This window comes from Diadema antillarum, unplaced genomic scaffold (genome assembly GCF_040938485.1).
Source record: "Diadema antillarum isolate AM-2024a unplaced genomic scaffold, OU_Dant_1.0 seq00000439_RagTag, whole genome shotgun sequence".
Classification (NCBI taxonomy): Eukaryota; Metazoa; Echinodermata; class Echinoidea; order Diadematoida; family Diadematidae; genus Diadema; species Diadema antillarum.
The window spans coordinates 830,827-848,453 of record NW_027271415.1 but is presented as its reverse complement, the minus strand read 5'-3'; the positions used below and the strand labels follow the sequence as shown (position 1 = coordinate 848,453).

Genomic DNA, 17,627 nt, shown 5'->3' with positions numbered 1-17,627 from the left:
CAAGTTATAGCAGAAAATTTGAATTTTCACTGTTTTGTTATACATGGTTAACAGAAAATTGTGAGGTTCTGACATCATCAACTTACCCCTAAAGATGCAGATTCATATCATCTATCCAAGAATTGTTTTGCTAAAATGAGTGAAACTTCAGTTTTACGAGTTCCCTAATTTTTCTCGGTTTTTGATCAAAATTGTCACTATTGTACTTCAGAAATCTTACTCTATCTTTTCAGATTAATTTTAAAGTGGCCCGGAATTCCTCTATAAATGAATTGCTACATATCAAAATCCCAAAGACTTCACATCAGTTTGATCTGCGGCAGAAGGTCAGCTTCTTTCTATCACGTCTCCTATGACAGACTGTGTGGAAAACATCTCGTTGTAATGCAATACAGAGGCATTTGGCGAACATGAGAATGTGTGCGCCGATATATTCTGCCTAAGGGTGTAAGTGACCACAACAAATGCAAATGTATACCTTCCCCCAAAAGCTTCTGCATAGGTATGCATAGGTCACTTTGTGTTAGTCTTCCTTGAATACCTTCAACTGTCAATTCCTATCAATGAACACGTCTGCAAAACAGCAACTTTTTTTTTTTTTTTTTAACCATACCCGGTATCTCATTTGTGTAAATCTTTTGCAGTGCTTTATATGAAAGGGAGTCTGACAAAATTTTTGACAGGTGCACATATATCAGTAGCATTCAAATAAACTTTCTTTTTGGTACATTTGTTTGATTTCCAAGAAACGTAAAACAGCAACAACTTTCACATTGAGAATGGGAGCCTCGTAGATGAAGACTAGTGGCAAATCTTACTGTTCTGTGCTTAGAACTTTTACCAATTCGACTCATACTCGTGTCCTGGCATAACCTTAACAGCCAATAGCCCCCTGTGATGTGAGACTCTATGGGTATTTGATTCCAGAGTATGGTAGGGACTACATGTACATCCATACCTTGGCTACAGACAAGGAACGTTTGATACCTTGCAATTCGGGTTCACCCAATAATTCTCACCGTTGACAAAGTTGCAGTCTCTCACTCTTCCATTACTGTAAACGAGGAATGTTCGTGTGCATTTTAATTTCACGAATTTCGCGAGAGCCGAGATTCGTGAAATCAAAATGCATGTGAAAGTTCTTGTCTACGCTATATGTATTGACTCTTGTAATAGAGGCAACTCGCGAAAATGTCATGCCACATAAATGGCCGTCGGCCCAAATTCGCGAATATTTCATGCCACGAAAATATTGTTTTACAGTATGCAAGGCTGATGGTTTTGACAGTTTCAGTTACTGTAAAACACGATATTTTCACAGCATGAAATTTTCACGACTTGCCTCTAACATTCAATGTGTATAGTGTAGACATGAACTTTCACGTGAATTTTAATTTCGCAAATCTTGGCTCTCACAAAATTCGCGAAATTAAAATGCACGCGAACATTCCTCGTTTTACAGTACACCCCGATGCTGGTGGTAGAATTTTCTCATCTAATGACAAACATGGGTTACAGTTAGAGACATCATGTGAACTTAACTAGTATAAATATCGAGTGATACAATACTCAAGAGTTTGGCATCATAGCGGAAACAACAGAATTGTGATAGATACCAAGGCCTTACCTTTGTTGTCCTTTAAATCCACAATGATGTGATTATGATTGTCCAGAAGGGTACCCAGAATGCCGCAATTGCCGATGAGGGAGGCGTGATGCAGTGCCGAAAAACTGTTTCAAAGAAAATAAAATCAGAAAGAACAATTAAGGACGACATGAAAGCCATTCAACAATCATGAATCCCCGCAAATTTAGGGGAGATAGAAAGAGGTGGATAAGACTGAAATGCTGTTTGTGGCAATTAATGATCGTGCTGCTCAGTTCTCCCTAATCGCCTCTTAAAAGAATGCAGGCATGTGGTATCAGAGCACTGCAACAATTACACTGACAGAAAGCATTTTCTACCACAAGACCCACTCTAACACACACACACACACACACACACACAAAAAAACCACACATACGCACACACAAACACACTATACTACCAAGAAACCACATCGTTCATGGGCATTTCGCACAGTATCTACACTGTATTTTGGATGTAACACTTTCCCATGTTTTGCAGAGTTGCAACCTGTGCGTTAATCAAATCTTTGTGTCATCCTCTTCTCTATCCCTTTTCCCCTCTTTGTCACCCCTTCCATCCCTATTTTTCCTCTTCCTCCACAAGATATCTGACTCCAAGACACATGTTTTTATTCATTTATATAATGTCATCCATATTTGTGTTGTTCCTTCCCCCCTCCCCCCAGACTCAAAGGAGTGCTGTATTCTCTCTGTTTAATCAGCTCAAAATCCAATTTTCCCACTACCAAATTTTCTTCCAGTCTCCCTTCTTTGCATCCGAACTTAAACTAATTTTGGTCCTGAGCTTCTTTCTTCTTCATCTCTCATCTGTGGGGCTTTTTGTTGTCGTTGTTTTCAGTTCCTCTCAGGTCTGACCTCCGCTGGTGACCCGATGTCTCTGTCTTGTCCGGCGGAGCGCCGTCTCTTAACCCGATTGTGTGCACATACTTTTATTCTTAAGTGGATCGTAACTGGATTAGACTTAGTGAGAAACCATCATTTGGTGTCGCCGCTCCTTGGAAGACCAGGATGGGTCTCCTCCATACCCAAAGAGATGACCTCTTAAAGGTCATGTTCTCGTCTGAACAATGAAGTTATCATTACTACAAAACTATTAAATCAAATATTTTCAATCAAAAAGGAATAAATTTAGGGCAGAAAAGAGAACACATAAATTTGATTTCACTGTCATTGCCATGGCAACCCATCTTATCTTCACTCCTTCGTCACTGGCTCTCACTTTGCTCCCACAAACTACCTTTCAATACTGTGAATGCACATCCAGTGACTAATGTTGAATCAATGTTTGCTCTGGAAGTGATAGCCTTTGCCACGGAGAAAAGATGCGACGGGGAAAAGGGCTTCATGTTGGCTCTTGATGCGTCACATTTTATGCCTTTTACTTCTCATCATATAATGTGTCTGACTTTGGGATACAAGATCTCTTTCATACACAATACAGGTAACCAGGTGATGAGGTATTTTTGCCAAAGAATAAAATTCTATTACCCAGATCAGTAGGACCACAGGCCTCATACAAAGCTACACACTGCCTAGTCCCACATGTTCAAAAATGTGTTGTGCTTTGGAAAATGAATACTACATAATAACATGCTTACATGAGATAGTATCTTTCATAAGGAAAATTACCTGTGTCTCCTTGGTGTCACTGACCTGATTTTGGAAGCACAACCACAAAGCGAGCTTGCCCTTTCCCCCACATTCAAATTTCAGCGGTTCAATATTGACATATCAAACAATGTCACTGTGAAATTGGATATGACAACACAACATACATCTGCACTGAACCAGCAGATACTCAGAAATGGAAGACACAATCAAGGCAGGTCACTCACCCGACATCATCTTGGAAGTTGAGGGGTGATTTCTTGGAAGACACACTCTTTCCTGCAGGGACAAGAAGAAATTGAAAGAGAAAGAAAGAATTTTTGAAGTTAGTGAAAAAAACAAAAAAACAAACAGAAAGACTGATGACATACTACTCAATTGATTCATCAACAAAGGATTTGCTGCAATTGTATGTTCGTCACTCATTGGCACGGTTCTGGACTGTGCCATACTCAATCATTTATATGTCCCCCTCCCCAAGTGCTGTAGTTGAAAGTTGATAGGAACATTTTAAGGTGGGAGTCACCACACTCTGGCCACTGGCATACACAGCTTTCAGCCAGGAAAACACTACATATCTTTCTTTTTTTCCTCCTTTTTTTTTTCCAGGCTGAGAGAGAGTCTAATACAATGTGGCATAACGATATCTGAAATAACGGTATAATAATATCTGAAATAACTGTAAAGCCTCACATAAACTCTAAGCTCTAGATGCAAATGGAACAAAAAAGTCCCTTGTTTCTATAACTGCTATTGGCTGGGGATATAACTTACAATGTTCCTGATATCATGAACCAAATTTCCCCATTCCCACACACTTCTGTAGTCGCATACCATTCCAAGTTCACATTGTTATGTCCCGTGATAAACACTTTTCAGACACACATAGCCCTATTCTGATGGGATGGAATGAATGTACCTGAACTTGCAGGGTGCATCCCTATATGGGGGGAGTGGTAGTATGTGGGGCACATGAAACAGGACTGACCAACTTCTACTGTTCAACAACTTTGCAGCTACTGGGTGTGGTACAAATAGAAGTATAGTATCACACAACTGAATAAAAGCTATAAATGTGGGAAAATACTGTACATGCCTAAATTTTTCTCCTTTCCATCCCATTCCTCTCTGCGAAATCTCTGGCCTCTTTCACTGCCCCAAGCAGCTTACCCAAACTCAATTGATGCTGAAACAACAAGCAAACTGACACCCAAGTGGAGGAGGGGGGGGGGGGGGAGTGGAGGTAAGGGGGTAGAAGTAGGAAGAGGGGGGAGGGTTGAGATTTTCAAGATTTCATCAACTGTAGAGGCATGCAGAATACATGTCTTCTATTTAGGTGTGATATGTAATAGCTCGCAAGTCGGAATGATTGGGGGGGGGGGGGTGGGGAGAGGGAGAGGGATGGGGGGGGGGGGCAAGAGAACACTGGAAGAGGTCAAAAGGTCAAGTCTACCTCAGGGTAGCATAGGTGAAAGCAGTTCTCTTGCCTCTATCCCTTCTCAAACTGCATTAGTGTGGACTTGCCAAAAGGAGATGCAAACCTGCTATATACTTTCCATACCTGAAACATGTCAGGCCTTCTACCTAAATTCAACTGCACTTCGGGAACCTCCTGGATTCCTTTCTTTGCCCCCGTTTTTCCCCCAAGGCAGCTTTGGTGTTAACCTCACAGCCTAGCTAGCTGGTGCATTCGCCAATTACGTGATGACGATTCTAGGTAGCAAACCACCACGGGGTTATACCCCTCTCTCTTTAGCTGTATCTCTCTCTCACATTTCTATCTATTTATCTATCTCTCCATCTCTTTCTCTATCACTAGCTGTTAACACCTTTGCACTGGTTCTGGATTGCAAATTGGCAACAGTCATGAAAAAGCCTGCCTAGATTATTACTGGCACTACCGTGTGACAAACTTGGCTGCTTTTCAATCACCTCGCTGTCCTCCATAGAAACGATGCATTTTCAGGCCCTCATAGCATCTCCTTTCTCTACATATGTATGGAGGGAAGTTAATTTTTCATAGGTGGAAAGGTTGTCTGAGATTTGAGACGTTTTTGTCTGATCTCTTCATCTTTAAAAGTGAACGTTTCCTCCACTGGTCCCCGGGACTGCCTTGCAGTGTTCCACCCAGGGGAGGTGCAAATCACAGGAGCAGCAGAGGTTACCCACTAGTCTTATCCCCCCCCCCCCCCCCCCCTTCCCATTCCTTGCGTTTCCCCTACTCTTCATCTCTATCCATCTCATTCTCTCTGTATTTCTTTCTCTGTCTGTCCTCCTCCCTCCTCTTTTTTTTCTTCTTCCTTGCAATCTTCTTCATCTTCTTCTTCTCTTCTTTCATTCCTTTTCCTTTCCTTTTCTCTTCTTTTATTCCTCTACATCATCAACCCTCCCTCTCTTCTTTTTCTCCTCCACCCTTTTTCTTCCTTTCCCTCTCTTTTCTCCTACTCTTCATTTCCCTCTCTTCCTAATTTTCTACTTTTCCCTCTTCCTCTTCTTCTTCTCCTTCTCCTTCATCCTCTTTTCTCCTTCATCCTACTCTTCCTCATTTCCCTCTCTTCGTAATTTTCTACTTTACCCTCTTCCTTTTCTTCCTCCTCCTTCTTCTTCATCCTTTCCTTCCTTCCTTTCTTCCTCCTACTCTTCCTCATTTTCCTCTCTTCCTCAGTTTCTTCTTTCTTCTTCCTCTGCTACTTCCTTCTCCCTTCCTCTTCTCCTTCTTCCTTCTTCCTCCTAATCTTCCTCATTTTCCTCTCTTCATTTTATTCTTTTTCTTCTTCTTCCGCTACTTCCTTTCTCCCACCCTTTTCTCCTTCTTTCCTTCTTTCTTCTCCATCTTCTCCTCCTCCTACTCTTCCTCTCTCATGGGAAGGACAGAATTGCAAGGAAAAGGGAACGTGGTAGAGGTGTACGAAAGTAGAGATGGAAGACAGAATGGGAAATTGCACCGAGAGAAGGAAACAGAGATGATCTCCTGGGAGAGAGGCTGAGTTCACATTCTGTATCAAATATCGATTTCTTGAGAAGATCGACCTCGGAGAGTTCTATACAGACTTTTCCCAGTTCTCAAAGATTTACAGAATCTGGTGATACTCGCTCAACAGCCGTGGAGAGTGGGGAACCTTTGATAGCTAACTGTAATTTTTCATGGATAAGATTACGCATAATTAGTATTTCCTTGTATTTGTATCTAGTCGTCAAATTGGACAATATGCAATACATTAAAAAATTTATAATTTCAGCATTACTATGATGTTAATGCTACAATGCCTACTTTAGAAGAAATGTCTCTCCATCATATCTACATAGCAGGTATTTGGACGATACATGAAAACTTTTCAAAAAGTTTTGTTGTTTGTTTGTTTAGTGTATTTTTTCCCTACAGTATCCATCAGAACTCGGCATTTCGCACAATGCATATTTTAGCATGCGGTTTCCGATGAGATGGAGCTTTTTCCCGAAGACGGCTCCGGTGTGGACACAGCTGAGAAACGGAAGAAAATTCCTGGCCGCGTGATATGAAATTCACACCCTGTGCACACTTCGAAGGGAACACATTTCAATTATTCCCTAGTCTCCTCACAAGGCCAGGAAAGGGGGGTATATTTCTGCCTCACTGCAAATGTGCTGAACTGTAGCTACAACCCCCCCCCCCCCCAACTCCTTCAGCCCTGCGGAATAAATGAAGACAGCTGAAATCAACACACGCGCATGGGCTGCCAGGAGTGCCCGAGCATCATGACTAATTCATTAATTAGCTCATGAATAATTCATGAAGCCAGAGAGGGTACACTGAATCAAGGACTACCGTGGCCAGTCACAACATGATGCAAGTCTGCAGCGAGTTGCCGCCATTGAGGACAATCAAGGGACCTCCAAAGACAAAAAACAAAAACAAAAACAACCTGTGAAGAGCTATTTGTCTTCCCCTCTTTGAAGCTTTAGAATGTTATTGAATTAGAACTACCAGCATTATAAATGACATTTCTGTTTTGTGCCTTCGTGCTTTTTTTTAAATTTTAATAGCAAAGTTTAAGAGCATATCATTCGAATCACATACATAATCATAATATCATTTATCAAGTACGTAATTACTTACGTACCGTACATAAATGCATGTACACATACAATGCACACTGGTACACATACCTTTCATACATACTATACATCAGCATTTTAATCAGTGTCATTTGCTTTTGGGTACTGGCTGTGAAATGGACATATATGCATGATTCACATAAGAAACTTGAAGTTATAAAACTCATCCATGACAAAAAGTACATGTGAAATCGTCTGTGTGCAATACTGACTTCAAATATAAATTCTTAGCAAAAACAAATGTGATAAATAATGCACACAATACATTTTGTTAGCTTGACAAGTACTGGAGTAGCAGGATTACATATTCTTACATTTTCCTTTTCTACACACAATTTCTCCATATCCATGTATACCAGTTTAAAAAATAACTAGACCCGGAATTTGTCAAGACTGACAAATTAGGTGATCCGATTTTTTTTTAAATCAATGATTCGAGTTTTCACCTGAGATTAGGGACATTGGTCGTGTGATGTTTGGATTCTCATTTTGAAAAGGGAGTCAGACCTGCCATCTTGGGTACCGAATTCCGTACACACTATCAAAGATGCAGAATGAAGTATATTTGACCTTTGACCCCACTTTGCACCCCCAAGATGGCATCTGAGCAAAAAGTGGTTATTTTGTGAAATGATTCTTGTAACATGGTCTTTGCGTGTGCAAAATATGGGAAAGATAAGACATGTATTCACCAAGATACAGGATGAAACATTTATGACCTTTGACCCTAATTTACATACCCAAGATGGTGTCTGATCAAGTAGTTGTTATTTTATGAAATAATGTACGTAACATTAACTAAACATGTGCAAAATATGGGGTTGATAGGGGCTATTTTTCTTGAGTTATTGCAAAGAAAATTGGAAAAAGTAAGAAATATGAAAATACATCGAAGATAACCTTTAATTTCAACCACGTTTTTGGACGTGATCCCGACACCATATGAAAAAGAAAGGGAACACGTACCATAGCGCAAAGTCTCAGCTACAACATATTAAAATCTGGGAGAAATTCACCGAAGGGTAAGTGAGCTAGTGCTCGATAAAGACAATCATGTCAATTTTCACATCTAGAAAAATTCCCTCCCATAGATATAACACGTCATAACGAAGATAAAGAAAGAAGTACATATGACCTTTGACCCCGATCTGCACAGACAAGATGGCATCTGAGCAAAAAGTGGTTATTTTGTGAAATGATCCTTGTAACACGGTCTTTTCGTGTGCAAAATATGGGGAAGATAGAACTTGTATTCACCAAGATACAGGATGATACATTTATGACCTTTGACCCTAATTTACATACCCAAGATGGCGTCTGATGAAGTAGTTGTTATTTTATGAACTAATGTACGTGACATGAATTAAACATGTGCAAAATATGGTGGTGATAGAGTATGTTTTTCTTGAGTTATTGCAAAGAAAGTTGGAAAAAGAAAGAAATATGAAAATACATCGAAGATAAGCTTTGATTTCAACCAAGTTTTTGGACGTGATCCCGATACCGTATGAAAAAATAAAGGGCACACTCACGATAGCCCAAAGTCTCAGCTACAACATATTAAAATCTTAGAGAAATTCACTGAAGCATAGGTGAGCTAGTGCTCGAAAAAGATAGTCATGTCAATTTTCATTTCCAGAAAAACTGCACTCCCATTAAGATAACACGTAAACTGGTCAAATTTGACAAGATTACTTTCAATCCAATATTACAAGGTGATGCCGTCATCTAATCAAAATGTTGTTTTTATATTAATGAAAGAGCAATAAGTAAGTTACAACATACTGAAATCTGGGTGAAAATGGACAAAGGATAAGTGAGATACGCTCGAGTGAACTTGTAATTTGATGACGTCATTTTGAAAATTTACTCTTTTTATTTTATTAAGAAATTTGATATCTTTTAATCATTTTTCCAGAATCGCCAACCCATGAAATGACATGTACAACTCATCAGCTTTCAGAATATGTAAAGAAAATGGGGGGTCACCGTCCATCCTGACGAGTAAAATCGGATTTAAAATTGGCGGTTTTTTGGCACTGTATATCGCCATTGACGCGCGTGCGGAATTTCAACTTTGACGGGCCCGTATGACGTCATATTGAGTCGGATTGCCTTGAAACTTGGTAGACATATTCCCTGACATTTCAGGCAGGCGATAAGTGTGAAAAAATGGGAAAATTCTATTGCATATGAGCTGTGCGTGCGTATATGCGTGCGCGCGTACGCGTCCGTAAAATTTTTTCAATTTTTCAAAAAATGCTCTAAATGGTCTGAAACGTGTGCAAAAAAAATTTGAGCTCGATTTGAGCATACAAATATTTCAACGCGCGTGTACGCGCACGTTTTAAGGTATAGATGAATTTTGAGAATATGAGTAGAATGCGCTTGACTTGAAATATGTGTGAGGTAAATTTCATTGAAAAATTCCATTCCATTAATGAGATATGATTGAGAATGTGTTTTCATATAATGACGTCATAGTGACGTCACGGTCGACTGATCACTATGATTTTACTTGCGCTGTCGTCTTTGGGACATGATACATACATGGTATAATTTTGAAATTGATAGGAACAGGACTTTCTGAGCTAACCTCTGCACAACTTTTGGGGAGAAATAAAGAAAAAGAAGAAGAAGAAGAAGAAGAAAGAATCCGTACAAAAACAGAAGGTGATCCGAGAGGATACTCGGATCACCTAATAATAACAATAAATGGCATGTATGGACGCCATGACATCGCTAGTCTTAAAGGGATCGTATAGTTTTGGTTAAGACCTAATTTCACATTTCCAAAATATTTGGTGAGCTAATGAGAAACCTTTCATGAAATATGAAATAATATGTAATTCCCAGTGGAATTCACTGTTTATTTGATGAAAATTGGTTTTGAAATGGCCAAGATATCCAAAGCAGAGCGATAGTAATTAAAAATGGGGCCCAACTTTTATCATGATCGCTTTGTTTTACTTTGTTTTTAGCTGTCTCAGCCATTCCAAAACCGATTTTCATCAAATAAACTTTGAATTTCTCTTAGAATGGTATGCTCTGTATTATTTCATAAGTGGTTTCTCGGTATCTCGCAAAAAGTTAAAAGCCCAATCCTCATCTCCCCCAATACTATCCCTTTAATTCTAACTTTCAAAATGGATATTTCCTCTCTGGCAAAGATAATAGAAAAACTCACAGAAAATAACAACAACACTCTGAAAAACTGGTTACTTTCTTGAGCTTTCCCCTCTCCTTCCACCAAAACAAGCTCAAACAATGTTCAATGAATAATCACACATCTTGGTTACACCAGTGCTGACTTCCGCACCTTTGAACATTGCAAAACACTGTATATGCCTTTTGTGTTAAATTGAAGAAATTCTGTCCATGCAGTTACAATGCAGTCAAACATAGCACCACAACAATAGGCCTACCTCTTCTCATAAATGCAGTTGCCATGAAGTCAAACCGAGAACCACAAAAAATATCACTTCCCATTCTCTACCACCCTCTTCCTCCCCCCTACCCATTCTTTACCCCCGTAGCTGAGTGGGGGTAACCACAGAAAAAGATTTATCTGCTGGAATAAAATATACATCCCAACCAGTCCACAATAAACACGCTTAAAAGGCTCAGTCCTAGTTGGCCTGTAAGACTGGGCAAATCCTGGTGGCTGGGTACGGAGGCAAACTATTGAACTTGCCTTTTTCCCACACATCTCCATTTCATTTATAAAATCAAACCAAAAATAAAAGAGGGGCATGGTTTCTTCCCTTTTCCTTCCTTTACCTATTGTAGTCTCTGCAGACAGTCCTCACTGTCCAAATACAGCATGATGAACTCACACAATCACATTGGACATATTCTTTCAAGAGCCTGGTGATGGAGACTAAATTGCTATTCTCACAAAAAAGCAGAATACAGTATGTTACAGATAACAAAGCATCCAGAATCACGTAGAATTTGACTGGATGACATTTCTGAACAACGATTAACCAAATGTTCTTCAGGGAATGTTTGGGGGAACACTCAAGTGAAATTTGCATTAGCCTACAACTTACAAACAGTTGCTCAAAAAAAGAAGAAGCATGGAGTGTGTTTAGAAACAAGTTCACAAACGAGTTCTTCACCAGTATGAATGCCCTCACTCTCATCATGTGGTTCATTGCTGATGGTAATTGTCACCTCATAAAAACTTAGTTGAACAGTATTTTGGTGGCTATCACAGTAAATTGCCTTACCTTATACAGAATCTCTATCACTTGGCTTGCCTGTGGTATTACATACACGGGATTTATTCTTGCTCTATTCATGTCCAAGTGGTATTCAAAGCAATATTGTGGAACTTGGCATTGACGGATCCTTTGCATCAGAAAATGTCTTTTAATCTATTGTCCTTGACTAGATACTGCATGCAACGTACATTCCACTCTTTTTTGTGCAAATTCTGTGAGTCTGATGCTATTTGTAAACTGAGCAACACATGAAAATATTAACTCTAATCCCAGCATGAATGAGACTTGCAAATATACATTTTTTTTTTTCATCCATTACCGTACTCCACAATTGCAAATTTAACCACTTGCAAAATTGTCCCCATTACCTAGCACAAAATAAAGGCTCACTAAATATATAGCATATAGGCTAAATTATGCACAACTTGGGCCAAAGTCCCTGACAAGTACTGCACAGTATCTAGAAGCCTTCTACTAAAGGATCAATGAAATGGTTTAGACAGCAATGGACATGATTAGAGTGTCTGTCTCAAAGAGACTATTCCTTATAATGAAAGCCGATCTACTCTAGTACTTACTCCAAAAGAGGAAAAACCAAAACCTACAAATAATCATCACAACTGCATATCTCTGGTGTGTTTGATCCCCAAATCGAAGTCCACTAATGTGAAGTAATCATACCTGGCCAAAATCACTTCAAATGACCTTGTAGAAAAAATGTAAACAAAATGATGCTAGAATGGAAGGGTGTGACAAAAAGAGGTCTGTACATGTAAGACTACATCAACCCCACCAGTGACCCCATCATAGTCATGGTAGAGCTAGAAGCACCCAGCAGGGAACCAGTATGAATAATCACACAAACTTCTCTCCCTCTCTATCTCTCTTTTTCTTTCCATTCCAAGAAGACATCCTTTTACATCACACAAAATAACTGCGGCTCTCAATTGGAAATCAACCAAACATTCTCCACGTACCAACGCAAAAAGCTCAGAAACATACACTAAAAACACAAAGTGTGCTATCCTGCACATTTCATAGTTGATGAAGAATAAACCCCTTCCTCTTTCTTTTCTATTTCAATGGGGGGTCTTGAAAGAAATCATTCTCAATCCAAATTTGCCTCATAAATTCCTGGCAGGAGACAACATTCTATGAGCAGATTTACATAAATCACATCAAATTTGTCACTAACACTGTCATGAAACTAATGCTTGGTTCAAACGTCAAGGACACAGTCGAAGCATTATGTGCATGGCAAACTTACTGTCATTTTTATGTTTCTCTTTTGCTTGCATTGCATACAGATTTCTTATTGTCATTGTTTGAGACAAAAGCTTGCTATCTAAGTTGACAAATTCACCCATTAGTAAGTCATCCCAATTTTTGTCATATAGGCCCTACTTCTGTAGCATAAACAAGACGGGCATCGTTACGGGACTAATGTGGCCTTGCCCCCTTCCCCACAGATAAAACATTCCTGTTACGGCAAATGTTTAAATCTCCTCGGACCAGCAAGTTATGGGACGCTCAATTTAAACAGGCAGATCCCTACAGGACCTGCAATGTGGCCCACACATTTGTTCTGGCAACAGGTGTACCAGAGACAGTACAATTATCATGTAACAGCCGTAACCATGGCAACGACAACCACATCATTTTTCTCTTCCTGTTAAAAACCAAGGAATTTGCAACAGGCTTAGACTGGGCTCAAGACCTGCAAGTTTCGGCGAGTCTGAATTTCTATATGTCTAGAAGTCATCATGATACATGAAAGTTGTCATTACAGATTTTAGATTCCACATCAAATTTTTGGTTAAAGAGCATTTCTACATCTACAGTGTAGGCCTACCCTCTATCTTGCATAAATATTTTTTCTTCTTCCATACCGATAATGAGTTATGAATGAGACTTTATGAGGTTTGGTTTCTACAGCATTTGACAAATTTCACTCCGTGCATGAGATGGCTTTGATTATAAGACGAAAAATCACACAATGGATTGGTAGAAGTTTCATCAAAATTGGACAGATGTTGAGAAAATTACATCCATATTGCAAAAGTTAAACAATTTCAAAGTAATCAAGTTTCATGAAGGAGAGATACCAGTCACAAGCAAATATACATGTACAGTGTATGCATGTCAGATAGGGTGATGATATCATTGCCTTACATGCCTGTAGCTTACTTGCACATTATTCTTCACCAATATCTTCTTTTTTTTAAAGAAATCAAAAGGAAAGACTTGAATCACAATCATGGAATTGATTATGATGATGATGATGATGATGATGATGATGATGATGATGATGGTGATGATGAAACAGCATTCATATAGCGCCATTTATCTGTAAAAACATTCAAAGGCGTCCAGCTCCCACAAAGTGTCACACATCATTCACAATTAAGTTGCTGGAAAAGATAAGTCTTCAGTTCAGACTTGAATAATGATGATGTTTGCAGGTTAAGGAGTTACTGTTGTTGAATCATCAACTGAAAACATGATCTGTACAATAGATTTTTGGCACAAACCAGCCAGGAGAGTTGTGAAGCAAAAAGGTGCATGTGGATCATTAGTCACAAAAATCAACCATATTCTTCCATTCAACCATGTTCTTCTCAAATCTCTCCTGTGCTCAAGTCCCTAGCTTTAATGTGCCAAGCTTTTTACCACGCATTCAGTAATCCATCCAGAACCTGAACTAGTTGTAGAAAGGCTAGCCCACTCAGGTGAAGCCAGGGTGAAGCATTGTGGCTTGGTTTAAACAGGAAGACATTGGTAATACAAGAGGGATTAAGAGGATTAGGCAGTCTCTATTCATTGACAATTAGTTTCCAGAGATCCATGCCAATTGGCCGAAATAAGCATCCCAGCGTGAACACCATACTCACTGAAAAGAGCACAGTATAGGGCCAACTAGATTGAGGCATATGGACAGACAGGTAGAGAGACAGGTAGTTTTCACACGTAGGCCTACCGAGAGTGCTTCATTTGAATCACGATTCTCGTGATACCACTGCAATCATGATTCAAAGGACGCATTTTGGCCGAGTGTATGTAATCGCGGAGGGTGATGTGATCTGTAATTCAAATCGTAATTCAAATGACGGTCCAGAAGGAGTTTTCCAGTGACGATTCTCCAGAATTATGAAACGAAACAGTCACGTATACAGATGGACCTCCAAATTGGGTGGAGCCTATGGTGACAATTCAACCACTTTCACAGAAAAAACGCTCAAGAACGTACTGCCCAAGAGTCATTGATGGGCACTCAGGAAGAAGCCACACCTCTTCTCCTCGCTCTAAAATTTAAAACCGCAGAATCTCCAGCGCCTTCTTTGGTCGTGTACACAGACGATAATTCTAATTGTAATTGTAATCGTAACTGTAATTCAGCATTGCAATTATGTTTCTTGACACGTGTGAAAATGGTCACAGACAGACAAACGGAGAATGTGAAATACGATGCCCCTGCCACCTGTGCAGAGGGCAGAGGAATAGAAAGATTGGAAGTTTGGCCTTTAAAGGGAACGCAAACCCAAAGAGCAATGTAGATTGAGTAAAAGCATTAACATTAATAGATCACATCAGTGAAAGTTTGAGGAAAATCGGACAATCGATGCAGAAGTTATGAATTTTTAAAGTTTTGGTGCTGGAACCGCTGGATGAGGAGACTACTAGAGGTTATGACGTATGAGTGGACATCAATATAAAGAAAATATAAAAGGAATTCCACAAAAAAATCACTTTTATAGCAAAATGAAAGAGTACTTGACTAACCGCTTTCAGAAAACGGGGGGAATAAGTGCTACCCCTAACATATGTCAGTATCAAGTTGATGGAATGTGTAACTTTCATGAAAAATGAATTTCTATTGAATTCCCTTTATATTTTCCTCATGTTGTAGTCCTCTCATACGTCATAACCTCTAGTAGTCTCCTTACCCAGCAGTTCCAACACCAAAACTGTAAAAATTCATAACTTTTGCATCGATTGCCCAAATTTCCTCAAACTTTCGCTGATGTGTTCTACTAATGTTACTGCTTTCACTCAATCCACATTGTTCTTTGGGTTTACATTCCCTTTAACAAAAAAAAAAACTGTGTTCAAATAGCATGACACACGATTGACACCAGCTCCACACCCTTTCTGTAACAGCAAGTTTGTGACTGCAGTCACCTAGGGTATTCTTGTCATCTTTAGCCTGTTTATTTATCCCATTTTTTGAATGAATACGGGTCAGAAGATGAATAGACGTTGGGACGAGAATGTAGCACGCACGTCACACACCTTGTTCCTCAGGTCAATGTTAATCCTTCATCCTTTTTATACCCAGTACACTGGAGTCAACTCAATGCCACTGTTTGCCATGGGAGAAATATTGTGTTCAATCGAAAAGGGCAGCACTTACATTTGTAGGCAGTCTTCCCCTGCAAAGACTTTTTTTTCAAAAAAGCGCAAAAATCTGCAGCCTACTGATGCAAAATACTATCAAGAAAACTACTGCACACAAAACACCCTTAAAAAATCTATTCAATAAATATCAAGGTGAAAATACAATGTAGAGTTCACCCTTCAAAGAATCTTGTTTGTCATATTTTCTATTGTAATCCTCCTACGTACAACAATTACATTGAAATTTGATATTTCTCCAACCCACACAAAAGCTTACATGGAATGAGCCCAAGTCAAAATATTTTTCATACACCTGCTAAAAATGTTCCTTTCATCATTCTCCATGAACATGACAGCAACAAAGCATTTGATACATCTTACATCCATCGAAAATAAGCGTGATCCCCTCTAAATCACCACAAAGCTTCACAACCCCTCACTAAGAGCAAAGGCATCAAGGTGCATTACAGCCCTGGAAACGCAGCAGGAATATTGATTACAGGTGGTTTTAATACTGTAAAACAAGGAATGTTTGCATGCATTCTTAATTCCACAAATTTTGCAAGAACCAAGATTTGCGAAATTAAAATACACACTATATGCAGTGAATGCCAGTGACAAATCATGAAAATTTTATGTCGCAAAAATATCTTGCTTTAAAAAAAAACACTATAGAACCCACCACACAGACTTTTGGAACAATCAACAAGTCTCTCTTCATGAATGAACTCTTTTTTTCCACGAACAAAATGCCTACTGTCGGGTGTTTATGTCTTGTTTGCATCAGGCAAAAAAAAAAAAAAAGAAAAGAAAAGAAAAGAAAGAAAAAAAAGAGTGAAGAGTGAAAAAAGAAGTGAAATTGAGCGTGACTCATGGTTGTTTTTATTCATAAATGATAATCATAGAATACAATAGCCATGCTACCATTTGAGGAAATCCCTTTCTCCTCAAAAGAGGAACACACAACATGACAATAAAACCACATTTGGCGACTTACTTTGCTTCTCAGAACTACAACTTGTACATCAATGGCCATCAAAACATACGGGCATGTTCAGAAAGCCTTGAAGTCTACATGACTGGGACAATGCATGCATGGTGTCTTCTATATATATTCATTCTGTGTACAGATCATTTAATTTCTTTATACCACACGAAACTTGTATGTCTTCACATCCCTGCTTTAGCTGAAATCAAGGATATTTGCTCAATAATGCATCCTTCACGACAAAGTAAGCTGATTTATAGACTTCAAAAACAAAACAAAAATAAAAGTAACTTTTCGTTGAGTCATTCTGTAGACAAACATAATCCCAGGAAAATCCGTACAAGCAATGTGGGGCTGCATTTATTAACTTTTCCCATGTTGGAAACGCATTTCAATACCCACTAAAAAAAAACGTGTTTGCGAACGCCTTTCAGGTTGCATTTCTCAAGTTGTTACATTCAACACTTTTGTCATGAGTCGATTGGGAGGCCTTGTCACTGCGCAGCTCCATTGCGCAGCTTGACCTGAGGAGTGGAAATGTGTAGTTGGCAGTGGTTGGTGTGGGCAGGTCCGAGCTATAAACTTGCTTCAAAACGACTTTGCATTCATCAACTCTACAGAAACGCGTTCCTGGCTCAAAGGCATTGCGATCGCACTCTTTTCAG

The 17,627-nt window shown here is 39.2% G+C and overlaps 1 protein-coding gene across 1 annotated transcript in view; it reads right to left on the bottom strand.

Annotated features, from left to right (window-relative positions):
• Positions 1 to 1,449: 1,449 nt before the first annotated feature.
• LOC139732592 (caskin-2-like) overlaps positions 1,450 to 17,627 on the bottom strand; it is a 65,674-nt gene continuing 49,496 nt past the window's right edge. Inside the window, exons 2-3 of the mRNA XM_071643449.1 lie at positions 3,486 to 3,537; positions 1,450 to 1,731 (exon numbers count right to left, since the gene is read on the bottom strand). Coding sequence (XP_071499550.1) covers positions 1,584 to 1,731; positions 3,486 to 3,537 — 200 coding nt within the window. The 3' untranslated portion in view covers positions 1,450 to 1,583. The remainder of the gene's footprint in view (positions 1,732 to 3,485; positions 3,538 to 17,627) is intronic.